Source organism: Phalacrocorax carbo, chromosome 7, assembly GCF_963921805.1.
Source record: "Phalacrocorax carbo chromosome 7, bPhaCar2.1, whole genome shotgun sequence".
Lineage (NCBI taxonomy): Eukaryota > Metazoa > Chordata > Aves > Suliformes > Phalacrocoracidae > Phalacrocorax > Phalacrocorax carbo.
Window position 1 is genome coordinate 46,177,522 of NC_087519.1, and position 12,780 is coordinate 46,190,301.

Here is a 12,780-nt window from a genome sequence, read left to right on the forward strand (position 1 = left end):
TAAATGAAATAGGACAAACTAGACAGAAACAAGTACAAGTTTACACAATCACAGAACAGGTGGGATTGGAAGTGACCTCTGGAGATCACATAGTCCAACGGCCCTGCTTAAATCAGGGTCAACTAGAGAAAGTTGCTCAGGATCTCGTCCAGTCAGGTTTTGATTATTTCCCAGATGGAGACTTCACAGCTTCCTTGGCAACCCTTAGAGTAAGTTTTTTCTTAAGTTCAAAAGGATATTTTTTTTTTCTTTATGTGTCCATTGCCTCTTGTCCAAGTTTACAGGCAGGGGGGAAATTCCTTGCTCTAATAGACTGGGCAGTAGGACTGGATGCTTTCGCAGAATGAGTAAAAAGCAAGTGTCTAACTTAGTAAAAACATGAGTGAATTTCACAATCTCTGGCTGCTGGCATGATCCTGCATCCTTTCAAGTTGGAGTCAGCCTGGCATTGGCTTCAGTAGGAAAAGAATCAGGTACTAGGCATTGTACCTATTTCCACAGTAGTTTTTATGCCATTTAAGCAGTCTAAAATTGAAAATGCATGTGTTCATGGCTTTTTCCATCTTCCAAGCACTGGAATATTGTAAAACCATCAGATGTTGCCTAAAATATAACACTTTTAAGCCAACTGAAAGTCCCAAGAAAAACGAAGTGGGGGGGAAAGGCAAGTCAACATAAATACTATAGCCTGTCTATTCACCTCTCATTTCCAACAGAAAACAGACATGGAAAATATTGAAAGTACTGGAGAAATAGCTATAAATATTTGACTCACCCATGTGGGAGGAATGAACACTTCAAATCATAAGCCTCACCATTTACTAAAAATAATGTCTGAAAAATGGGAAGGATATTCTGTATCCTGGGAAGTTCAGAGGTATCATTAGCTCTTGCTTGACTCTCAGTATCAATCCTTTCTGTGAGAGACTTTGTGCTAGCATATTAGTAGTGAAAGCACTAATAAGGTGGAAAAGGAATACAAAAAAGAAAAGGCCAGAAGGTTTGTGAATAGCAGCTGGGAAACTGTCATCAGGGATCAGATTTCATTAGAGAATCCCATGTCATGATCAGTCAGTGACCAGTTAGCCTTTGACAAGCCATTTCAAGAGGGTCAATAGGAACAGCAAGAGGCAGTATCAGTTCTAGAATAAAATGAGGAATAGGCCTAAAAAAAAAAAATCAGTGTAGATTCAGGAAAGCATTAATAGGAAAACGTTCTTGACAAGAACTTAAACAGTACAACAAAGTCGTTATTTTATTGAAATAGATTGGATTCAGCTGAGCCTACACCATACTTAATTACATTACAGTGGATACTTAACCTCTGATATGTCCTATGCTTTTAATTTCTCTTTTCAGCACATTTCAATACAAAGAAGTGTAAGTCAGTAAATGAAACATCTTACATTTTATTTAAAATTGAGCAACCACTCACAGGGAGTAGGAACATTAGTCAGTTTAGCCATCAATAAACACAGGCAACAGAAAAGTGTATATATTATGGGCAGTAAAAGAATAGTAATTCATTGTTCACTGACTAGTACTTTGTTTGATCTGGAACATTCAAGTAGGCTTGAGGCTACTCTAAACTAAAGGAAATACACTTATTACTTCCCCCTTCAGAGCAAACAAATGTATTAATTTATTTTCTCTCAAGATTCTTTATGCCTTGATTTGTCTTGTATTACAGCAGCCCGAATCCTTGAGAACATGGACACCACTGCAGAGCCTTGTAATGATTTTTACCAATATGCCTGTGGAGGATGGCTTAAAAGGAACGTCATTCCAGAAACCAGCTCCCGTTATAGTAACTTTGACATTTTAAGAGATGAACTAGAAGTTGTTTTAAAAGGTCAGTGGGGTTTATGTTTGTGGACTATATAAAGTTTCTTCTTCGGCTTACATGTTATTCTAATAAAATGTGGTTGTCTAGCAAAGCTTAAAGTACTACCAAATATTTCAGTTTCTTTGTGTTCAGTTCAGGGCAAATCTACCAGAAACTGTTTGCTTGGAGAATGCCATAGAAGTTATGCTGTTGTGCCTGACACCGGAGCGGAGATGACCAGACCTGACCTTTCTGGTATCTGGACTCTGTGTGCTCATCTGCATATTATAACAACAGAAATCCGTATCATTACCATCATGCACTAACAATAGCAGCCAAGCTAGGTGAAGAAGAAAGAGGTCTGCCTGTGTCACAGAAGTTGCTCTCTGGTAGCCCTATGTCCTGCATATCTGTATTCTATCAGCTAAACCCCAAAGAGCAGGCAAACAATTTTCCAACTAGTCACGTCATAAACATAGAAGTATTCCTTTTCCCACAAAACGTAATAGTGTCCAATTGTCCATATTCCCCTTTTTCAGATGAAAATAATAGAGTAAAAAGTCAGTTTATACTCCTGAAACATCCTCCAAACCATTCTCCAGACTGAATATCCTTTTTTGACCTTGAAGATCTTCTGGTTTTGCCAGGTTTGCAGTTTATGGATGCCACAGTGTCCCTTAGGCTTCAGTTTCTGCAGAGCAGAGCAGTTGTAAAGTAGTACTTGTAGTAATTGTATAGTGGTAAAAGTGGGCTGCCCCACAAGGGAGGGTGAGCCAGGAGCCGACTGTGACTCAAGCAGGCAGGGACAGAGGCCTCACAGACAAGGGGCTCAATCCCACAGGACCCAAACCAGAGGAGCAGATCAGGTCCAGTGACAGTGACCAGGTCCAGCCAACAGCCCCATGATCACCAGGCAAGTCCACAGTCATGCAGCAGGTTTGCAGGCAAGTCAGCCAGGCAAGGTCAGGCTCAGCAAGGTACAAGGCCAGGTCCAGCATAGCTACAAAAGCATGGGCAAGGAGCAAGGGCAAGGGGCTCATGTGGACTGCTGCTTCTGAGCCAGCAGGCGTAGGATGCACAAGTGGGGGTATCAGATGAGGCTTCTCATGGCTCTTTCTTAAAATTTAGCTGGTTTCACAGAAGTATAAACCATGGTAACACAGCCGCACCATACCAAAGCAGACCTTGAACACAAACAGCTGAACTCCTGGCTGCAGTGAAGAGCCTGTAGATTAGAATTACAGGAAAAGATGGTTACAGGCTGGTCAGCACAGTTGGTATGCTTAGGGCTCTGACAGCAATTCTCTTCACACAAGTTTGGTCATCTGAGAAGTCAGAGCATTTATACTTCGCCAAGGTTGATCCACAGGATATTTACCTGACTCCTTTGTGCTCAGTATATTAACATGGATGGATGTAATTGCAAGCCTATAACCTCCAGAGCTTTTCCTCCTCAGCTTTTGAAAGGCAAAGCTTCCCTGGAATTTTAGATGGGCAGGGAGTGCTTATCGTCTGCCCTCTGGTCCTCAGGATGGTGTCCTCTATGGTTCCTTCAGTATCTTTCCAATAAAGACCAGATATTAAGATATATTTGCTCTCTGTGTGTTTCAGATGTCCTCGACACACCAAGCGGTAATGATATAGCAGCAGTGCAGAAGGCAAAAACTCTGTACAGATCGTGCATAAATGAAAGTAAGAGTCTCCTGAATTTATTGCATATAGGATATATAAATATAATCCAAAAAATCCCCTCTTCACAGTCAGCTATACCTATATCCTCCTAGTTTCTATGCATAATTCCTCAGAAATTCTTCATGAAAATCAAAATGTATCCATCCTATAAAGTCAAATAAGAATGTCAATAGTAAAATTAGTACTGTTTCTTGTGTTTTACTTGCTGTGATATTATAGGTGAGATTACATTACTCTTCAGTTACCAGTTTGCTGCAGATATTTAATCTCAAATCCTTTCAGTTAAATGTGGGTTAACTTTTTTTGTAGAAATTATCAGGGATGAGGTGGAAAATAATTGGCATACCAGGCTTCTAGAAAGACAGAGAGATCACTAGACTGAGGAGCAGTAAAACAGTTAGCAGTGCTTCCTAAATCACACGTTTTTATAGTTCCTTTAATGTTATTAATGCTTCTCAAAACTATTATTCCAAGCTATCTGTGGAGTGAAAATACAATAGTTCTTCAATGTCATGGTCTCAAGGATTTGCATATGCTGTTTGCAGTCATGACTGAACCATGTTTTTAAAATAAAGCACAGTCATAAATCAGACTGTAACTCCTATTGTGGTGATGGTGAAAACTTATTTCTCAGCTTCATTATTCTGAACTCATTATAATAGTATAACATTCGTATGTTTTAAAATGTCATGTTAACTCATTTTATTTTTCCAAAAGCTACCATTGATAGCAGAGGTGGAAGGCCTTTAATCAGTTTATTGCCAGAGGTATTTGACTGGCCTGTAGCAACAACTAAGTGGGAGTCTTCCTATGGTAAGATAATCTGTGTTTGTTTCCTTTTCAGTTAAAATTTCATTGCTTACCAAAAATAGAAACTGAGTATACCTTTCATTTCCTTAGGTATGACTTGGACAGTTGAGAGAGCTATTGCACAGCTGAACTCCAGATATGGGAAAAAGGTCCTTATTAATTTTTTTGTTGGCACAGATGATAAAAATTCCACAGCACATATCATTCACGTAAGTCTTTCCGGGTGGCATTGCCTTGTTGATCATAAAAGTACAGAAAAATAACGAGAAGCATAGCCTTAAATGTTAACCAGGAGAAACATTAGTGATTTGAAATTTTACCAGAGTAAGTTGTAGATGAATTTGTGAATCTCTGTGGTTTTCAAAATTAAATTATCACCTTCACAGTGTACTGTCCATTCTCAAAGTTAACATCTTAATTGTGTGCACTCATACACTATTTTTCTCAGTGAGGTGAGAATAACAAAGGCATATAAGGACATACAGACAATTTATGTGTACACTGGAAAGAAGACAGACACGATCTGCTTATGGATGCATGCAAGGAAATAAATAAACATGATTTCCTTACCATGTACTTCAGGCAGAAAGCTCTGTCACTGAAAACCTGGGCTACAGTCCCAATGGCAGAAAGCCCACAAAGTCGTGTTTTTACAAGGTATTCAGATGCCGAAGTGCTAACAGGACCTGCAGTCAGCTGGCACAAATATGAAAGTGGCTGAGAACATTTGCATAAGGAGTATGTTGAGGCTGCCCTGCCTGTAAATGTAAGATGATCTCTGAAAATGGAAAATCCAGAGGAAGACAGTATTACATATGGTGAATCTTCACCAGCTACTCCTGAGACACAACAGTTACAAGAGCAAAGGTCTAATCTTTCTTGTCAATGGGTGGATAGATCCTTGACTACATTGCATGTATGAATGTCAAAGGTGCAGTAACTGCCTTACCTCTCTGTGGACTGTTTTGTTTTCTGTACGTCCACTGTTTTCACACTGGTTACACATAGCATGTATTACTCAGCAAGAGGAAAAAAAAGACTGAAAAGAAAGACAAAAAGTATAAGGTGAATGAAAAGAATTAAAGGAGGGCAACAGGATGAGAGAGAAAGTCCCCTTTGGCCAGAAGATAATTTGACAAGAGCGAAGCATCAGCAACCTATATTTGACCAAAAACCAGTACAATACTATGCCATTTTCTCCTTAAGCACTTCTTAATTTTTATTTGAATTTATAGATTGATCAGCCTGGGCTTGGCCTTCCTTCTCGTGACTACTATGAATGCACTGGTGCATACAAAGAGGTAAGACGGAGCTGACAGATCACTGACTACATTTTAGAAGTTTTAGGCTACATTTTCAAGGCAGACATATCCTCAGGAGTGGGGATAGGCAACGAGCAGGAACCCAAGAGATTCCCCAGAATGATTCCAGTACTGCCCCTGGGAAACACCACTGGGAGACTTGGGGAAACTGGAATGAGAAAGGTAATGATGAGCATTTAAACAAGGTTGATCTGCAGGTGAGAATAGGATGTGTGACAGACTAGTGAAAGAAGTTCTAACATGGGTTAGTGTGCAAAAAGGCAAGAGAGCCAAAAGGGAAATGAAGAGGGTATAAAGAAATGAGATTAAGGGCAAGTAGAAATAAGTTAGCCAAGAATGGGAGGGAGTGTAACAAGCGTCTTGAAGATGAGGTGTTATAATATTACGCCATAAATGCTAGAGAACTAGTTTGGTCTTCCTGGCTCACTAGGAGCCAAGGGGTTTGTGTCTAGCCTCCAGCTGCCAGTACGTACCAATTGTCTCTGCACTGGATGAGAAGACTGCACATCTCTCTGGCATCACTACAACCCAGACACCTCAGCCTGTCTCCCTTCCTGTTTCCCCTTTCCTTCTCTTCCATTCCTCTTATAATCACTGAACATGTATGTGGAAGAAAAGTAGTAGCTTTTCCACACAATTCCTGTATGATTATGCAAGTCAGAAGAGCAATAGTTACTTGACTTTTTAGGACCTCTTGAAAGGAAATAGACATGACACAATTTAGCTTTGTTACACAGCTTCTGCCAGGCTTCACAGCTGAATCAAGAGGTACCTCATAACTGTCAAAGTTGTATTAAGATGGAATATGAGTTCTTATGGATCACCCCTTTTCCGTCACTACAAAAAGGATGCCATTTCTGAACTATGATCAACTGGCATCGATTGGCAAGTACTGCAGGTGTCAGTGGAGTCCAGGTGGACTAATCATATCACTTAGGCTTAGAAAGAAAAAAAGGACCATTCAGAACCAAAGACACGCTTTTCTGCATGAAAGATCTGAAAAGATCACAGTCCCCTAAGTCAACTGCTGAAAGAAAATGCAGCAGCTAAAGTATGTGATATCATAGAAATTGCTTTGGATACCTAAAATCTCATATGGTCTTCTTTAATTCATGTTTAGTTATTATTCATCGACATTTTAATTAACCTGTTAGCCCTGACACTGTGTATCCCTCATTGCTAATCTTGGATGTGCTTAAAGTCCTTGAGAGCTGAAGTATACGTATGTGCTGAAGTCATGTAGGTGAAACTGCTACCACAGTAACCTTTAATTACTTTTCTTCTGTGTAATCAAATGCAGAAGCAATAAGAAAACACAAAACATTTGGTTTTGTAGGCATTTTGCTGACTTGCTAACAGTTAATACTCTAATACTGATTACATTTAATTACAGATCATATGCTAGTAAAGACAATTATTACTATATTAACCATTCAGTTATATTATTATGACGTTATGGCCTCCAGGAGCTGGCTCATGTATCGCAGTTTGCTCACTTCCTTGTATTACATTGACTGCAGCACTAAAAGATAATTCCTGTTCTAATCTCTGACCTACCAGAAATTATCACACTACTTTCCACTGCTGGAAAGTATAAGAGGAAGTATTTTTAAAAAAACAGAGATTTATCGCTGAGATGCAGATTCATAATGTTCTTACAAGCATGAATACTTCAGGTGGGAGACTTTCCTCCTTTCAAACCCTGCACTCTGATAGCAGCCTTTTCTTGGCTCTGTTTCCTGCTGTGTCATTCTACTCTTTGAGCTGAATGTAGCAAGCAAGATACCTGCCTCCTGCACTTTAACCTCTGGCTTTGACAGGACTTCCCACCACAAAGCTACATACAAGTGGAATCTGTGAACAACATATTTTCAAAATCTTATTCTCTTGTAAGATATGTGACCCCTCTGTTCATACAGGAGTTATTCTGACATCTAAGTTCCCATTAAAATACCTGAGAGTTTTTATACAGTCCATCTGAAATTAGCTGACTTAGTTCTTTGCTACCTGACCATACAATGATCTGCACTTTAGGCCAAAAATCAAGTCCATTGAGTACCTGAAGATCTCTGTTGACTTACTGATTTGGGGTACTATCTGTACTGAATTCTTATAAATCGTATTTGGATATTTTAAAATGGCATTTACAGGCTTGGTAGGCACTCTCTCTTGTGACTTGTAGCTGTCAGCAGTTTCATGGGCTTTTCTCTTTCTGGTAAAATATCTATATTGATTAAAAATAACACTGAGAGTTCAGTCCTTCAAGATGCTGTAAGCCACCTGTCTTTTTGAAGTCTGCTGTCAGTACTTCTCACGGGCTGCTCAGAGTTTTCCAGCACACACAGCCTGGACAGCGCTGTTGGCGGTTAGGGGAGGCTGACAGGAGATGGATGGCAAGTAAGGAGTTATCCGAATGGCTGTATAAATGTAGCATTCATTAAAGTGGTGTGTCCTGCTGCCTTAGGGGCTGAACATACCAAAATATTTCTATTAAAATAGTTGATGACATGCACACCTTATTAATCCTAGGTTTTATCACTTTTTTATTAGATTATGCTATTTTACATAAAATAGATTTATTATTAGACAGCTAATCTAATATTAGGTCTTTTTTTTGCAGTTGAAAAGCATATTGAAAACAGCATTTCTGATGATAGAAAAAAGAGTGTGGCTTAAAGAGGAATTAGAATAATATTAAGTTCCATAAAATATAATGAGATCTGTAGATACTTGACAGTGTAACATTTAAGAGAATATACTTCTATACTTCCATTCTTATCCTTCGTGAATTTTGATGTGTTAATTTTAATGTATGCTATATTGTCTACAGTATATCTAGGTATGCTAAATTTAGATACAGCAATATGATATCTGAACGTTCCAAGAAGCAGTAGAGGAGGTACGCTGCTTCTGGGAGTGATTTTCCCACAATGCTAATTCAACACAGCCCGTCAGCATTTCTCTCAGTTTTATGTTTCTGGGAACATTGCTCTTTGGAAGCGGTATTTTTGGAAGTTGTAATTAAAGTGAGCTGGGAAAAACACGGGTGATGGTTTAAATATGGACTTACAAATGTCTCATTTTAAATAATAAAAACACAGTGCAGTAGTTGAGACTGTTTGTCTTGAACAGTGCTACAAAATATACAGCAATTTTCCATGAGGGAATTTGCAAAGTTAATTTCTGTTTGTGAATTACTGTTAAGCTAGTTAAGCAAGAGATGAAGAACTGTAGTTCATAAAAAATGAACATGAGATCTTAAAGATAATCAAGGTATGCTATCATTTGAAGAGTTTTATCTTTAAAATGTTTGTATTTTTTCCTGCAGGCATGTTCTGCGTATGTTGATTTCATGATTTCTGTAGCTAAACTAATCCTTCAAGAAAGAAATATTTCTTTCACTGAGAGCGAGATTTCGGAACAAATGAAAAGAGTTATGGACCTGGAGAAAGAGATTGCCAATGTAAGAAAAACATTTTTAAAGCGTCCTTTAAATAACTGACTTTTTTCTTAAATCCTAAGAAAGCTAACTGTAAGCTGAGCTGTTAAGTTACTTGCTAATGTTACTTTGTGGGATCAAATGCAGACCAAAAATGTATGGAGCCTGGAACACCTAAGAGGAACACATAATGAGAAAGACATGCCTTCTAACTAGTGAGGGAAAATATTTGAGTTAGCTGTTTTCCAAATAGCAAAATCTTTTATCCTAATCTGTTCACAGAAGCCCTTCAAGAGAAGAAAGAGAGAGCAAGAGAGAGAGACAGGCTTGGTTTCTGTTTAGTCTGGTTTAGAAAGCGAGTTCTGGGAGATGCTTCTGGGCCTCTTCTGCCTTCATCCTTTTTTCCCGTGGGCTGTTTGGGTATCAGAGCAGTAGACTCCCAACCCCTGGCCTGCCGTGCAACACAAAGTAATGTTTGTCCTGCACAAGCTGTTCCACAATGCTGATTGTTCCAACTGCGTTTTTTATCAAACACTGTTCTCCATTGAAGTATGGCTTGGAGTAATAGCTAGAATTTGAAATTGCACAGAAAAAAACAAATGGAAATTCAAGCATTCATTAGCAAAAACATGGCTTATGATTAGTAAACATTTCAGAAGGACCTGAAGCTGAGGATGACTGTGAAACAACCCATATACAAATTTTCTAGCTTCAGCTATTTTTCAAGTTACACTGATAGTAAGGCCATGCGTTTGGCAGAGGAAGACCTTTCCCCACATTTGTATAAACTAAAACCATCTGATTTTTATTTTCTTCACATTTTCCTGAGAAGCCCACTCTGGGCTTAGGTAAGAGATAGAAAAATATTACAAGAAAAGTAATTCATTGGAGAAAGATTTGAATGGGAGTATGAAAGGAAACCACAACTGAAATGTCTCTATAGCAGTTGGCTGCTGGTAGAGGGTACAGTTGGTGGTGGGTAAGCTGATATTGCCTTGGTTTTTAACCTCTTTCATCAAAAACTCACCACCAGCCTGAATGTTACTGGAACAGAGCTAGCATTGTGTTCTTGGGATTTTGTGAAAGAAAACACAACTGAATGCACAATAGATTAGGAAAGAGGAGGCAAAGAGAAATCATTTTTAAAAAAGGATAGAGGTGAAATCAGACTTCGCATGGCTGATTTTTCAAAACAGTTTAAATGGGTGAAATCTACTGTTCTCGCTCCTGACTGCGTCAGTTAAGAGTACTCGGGCAGTAGTGAGGCAGGTTCTCCCATGAATTACTTTCACGGATCACAAGATCACTCTTCTCCCGTAGTCATTTCTGTACTTGCATTTTCTCTCTTTGCCACCAAAAAAAGTCTTAAGTTAAAAGGGGAGTATTATGAGGGGAGCAAGTGCTGACACTGTCACAAGGTACTCCTGCACGAGAACAAAGGTGTGAAAGAGGATACAAGAGTGCACTTCAGAAGCCTGCAGAAGCACCCTAGCAAGGGACACACTAGTGTTTGAGGAAAAGAACAGAAAGATATCCAAGAAAGTACTCAGAGACGAAGGGAGTAATTACCATTAGGTGCTGGTTTTGCCTCCTCTCAGTCTACATTGTCCGCACCCTAATTCCAGAGACCACCCTGCTGACATTTGCTGTCCAGAGACTCCAGTGATTAACTTGCCTCATAAAGCACCACCACAGACACAGTTCTCTGGCAGTCAGGCGGTTTTATTGTCTATAAGAAATGGCCCTAATACAGTCATGCCATTAAGGTGTTAATGTATGCACATTTTTAACACTCTGGTATGTTGCCTAGACTAACACAAAGCTTATTTGAGTTTTGAGTTATGACCCCTTTTCTGTACAGTGGTTCCAGAAAGAATGTATCAGACAGCACATGCCTCCTGATCAGAATGCTCACGCTGCACTCCTACCACAGCACGCTGGTCACCCTATACTCAATAAATACATGTCCTTTATTCCCTTCTCCCAAGATTTTTTTATCTATGGGTAACAGTGTCTGCTCAGTGCTTTGAGTGGTACGGGGCTATGTTCCAATCAGTGTTCCTGCACAGCCTGAGTTGTTGATGCTGTAACACAAAACAAATCCAAAAATTAAAGCTCCATTCACTGACAAAAGTTTAGTTAATTTAATCTATCCTTTTATATATTTTGTATCTATAAAATACTGTCCATATTTCCATATAAGTTACTTTACCGTTAATCAAACTTATGGTAATGTACCAAGCCAGAAATACTAATTCTTTTTCTTTTTACTTCCACTTACAAAAATTCTTGTGAACTGACTAAATGTACTCAGTAATGTTCTTACCATTAACTTTGATAGGCAACAACAAAATCTGAAGACAGAAATGATCCACTTCTGCTGTACAATAAAATGACCTTGGCACAACTCCAAAACAACTTCTCATTGGAAATTGGTCAGAAGGTGAGTAAACAATAACCTGACATTTTAACCTCTAATTTATTACTGATGAGATTAAATTATGAAGCCTGACTTTTTTTCTTTTAAAGACATTTCTTTCTTGAATTTAGACACATATGAAATTGAACAGGACACCTGACATGCACACTGTGTTACCTAAACATCTGATGACATTAAACAATACGTAAAAGGCTGGGCTCCTGTACCCACTCTTTCTCCTAACTTGAAGGCAGATCTTACCCCTCTGCTTCAACATAAAGAGATGGAAAAGGACAAAGGAAAAAAATATTATGAACTTGACTTATCCTCCTGGGCTCAGGATGGTAAATCTTGCAAAACTTGCACATACATAACCCTTGCTGGAAATCAGGAGAGTATTGAAGTACAAATAAATTCCCTTCCTGAAATTACCACAGCAGCTCCAGAGGGCCTGGGGCAAAAGTTAAGACTGCAGCCACAGCTGAGTCAAATATGTTGTAGTATGACTATTCAGGCCCTCTCTGCTTACCCAGAGCTGCAGATTCAGAACAAAAAGGACTGTTTTTCCAACATTCTGTCTGTAAGATGGGCTCCCAAAGCAAGCAGAAGGGAGCCCAGGAAGTTATGACTATGAATCGGGGAAATTCTCCCCATTCCTCCCACTGTAGCTCCCCCAGGATGTTTCAGCTCTGCCTTTTCTCTTACCCTGAGCCCTGTGCCATTTGTGCAGTATAACCTTTAATTCATGGCACCACAAAATCTGGCTGATGAATAGCCGAAGATTGGATAACATAGGTGTGCCTCCTCAGCAACATCATGTCTTACTAGATGTGGATATTTTTTATCATAAATGGCTTCTACTTCAGTATCTTGCACAACAGGCAAGCAGGTTAACTAATGTGTCACGTGGAGAGCGCTGCGGTCTGACTGGCAGCAGTGCATTACTGAGTCTTTTGGGGCCAGTAAGGTACTATGAAATACTATTATTCCTACCACAGTTTCATAAGCACCGCTATTTTTATTGACTTTAAATTCTTCAATTTTAAATTATATGACAGTTCACTTCTGCCTAGCTTAATTTGTTTCATAATTTGCCTTCTCCCACAGGTCTTAGTTGAACAGTTGCCGTTACAGTCGTAATGTCAGAAACTAACTTCTCTTGTCACAGAATGGTATTGCCCTGGTTATTTCCAGTTCCTGGGGAGTACTGCAGATCAGCAATAATCATCTGCTCTAAATTTACCCAAAAATGCTCAAAAGACACATGATGGGA

The 12,780-nt window shown here is 39.1% G+C and overlaps 1 protein-coding gene across 3 annotated transcripts in view; it reads left to right on the forward strand.

Annotated features, from left to right (window-relative positions):
- MME (membrane metalloendopeptidase) overlaps window positions 1-12,780 on the forward strand; it is a 49,709-nt gene that overhangs the window by 11,125 nt on the left and 25,804 nt on the right. For all 3 annotated transcript variants that reach the window (XM_064457838.1, XM_064457840.1, XM_064457839.1), the window contains exons 4-10: window positions 1,691-1,852; window positions 3,437-3,517; window positions 4,235-4,330; window positions 4,418-4,536; window positions 5,563-5,628; window positions 8,978-9,112; window positions 11,430-11,531. In XM_064457838.1, coding sequence (XP_064313908.1) covers window positions 1,691-1,852; window positions 3,437-3,517; window positions 4,235-4,330; window positions 4,418-4,536; window positions 5,563-5,628; window positions 8,978-9,112; window positions 11,430-11,531 — 761 coding nt within the window. The remainder of the gene's footprint in view (window positions 1-1,690; window positions 1,853-3,436; window positions 3,518-4,234; window positions 4,331-4,417; window positions 4,537-5,562; window positions 5,629-8,977; window positions 9,113-11,429; window positions 11,532-12,780) is intronic.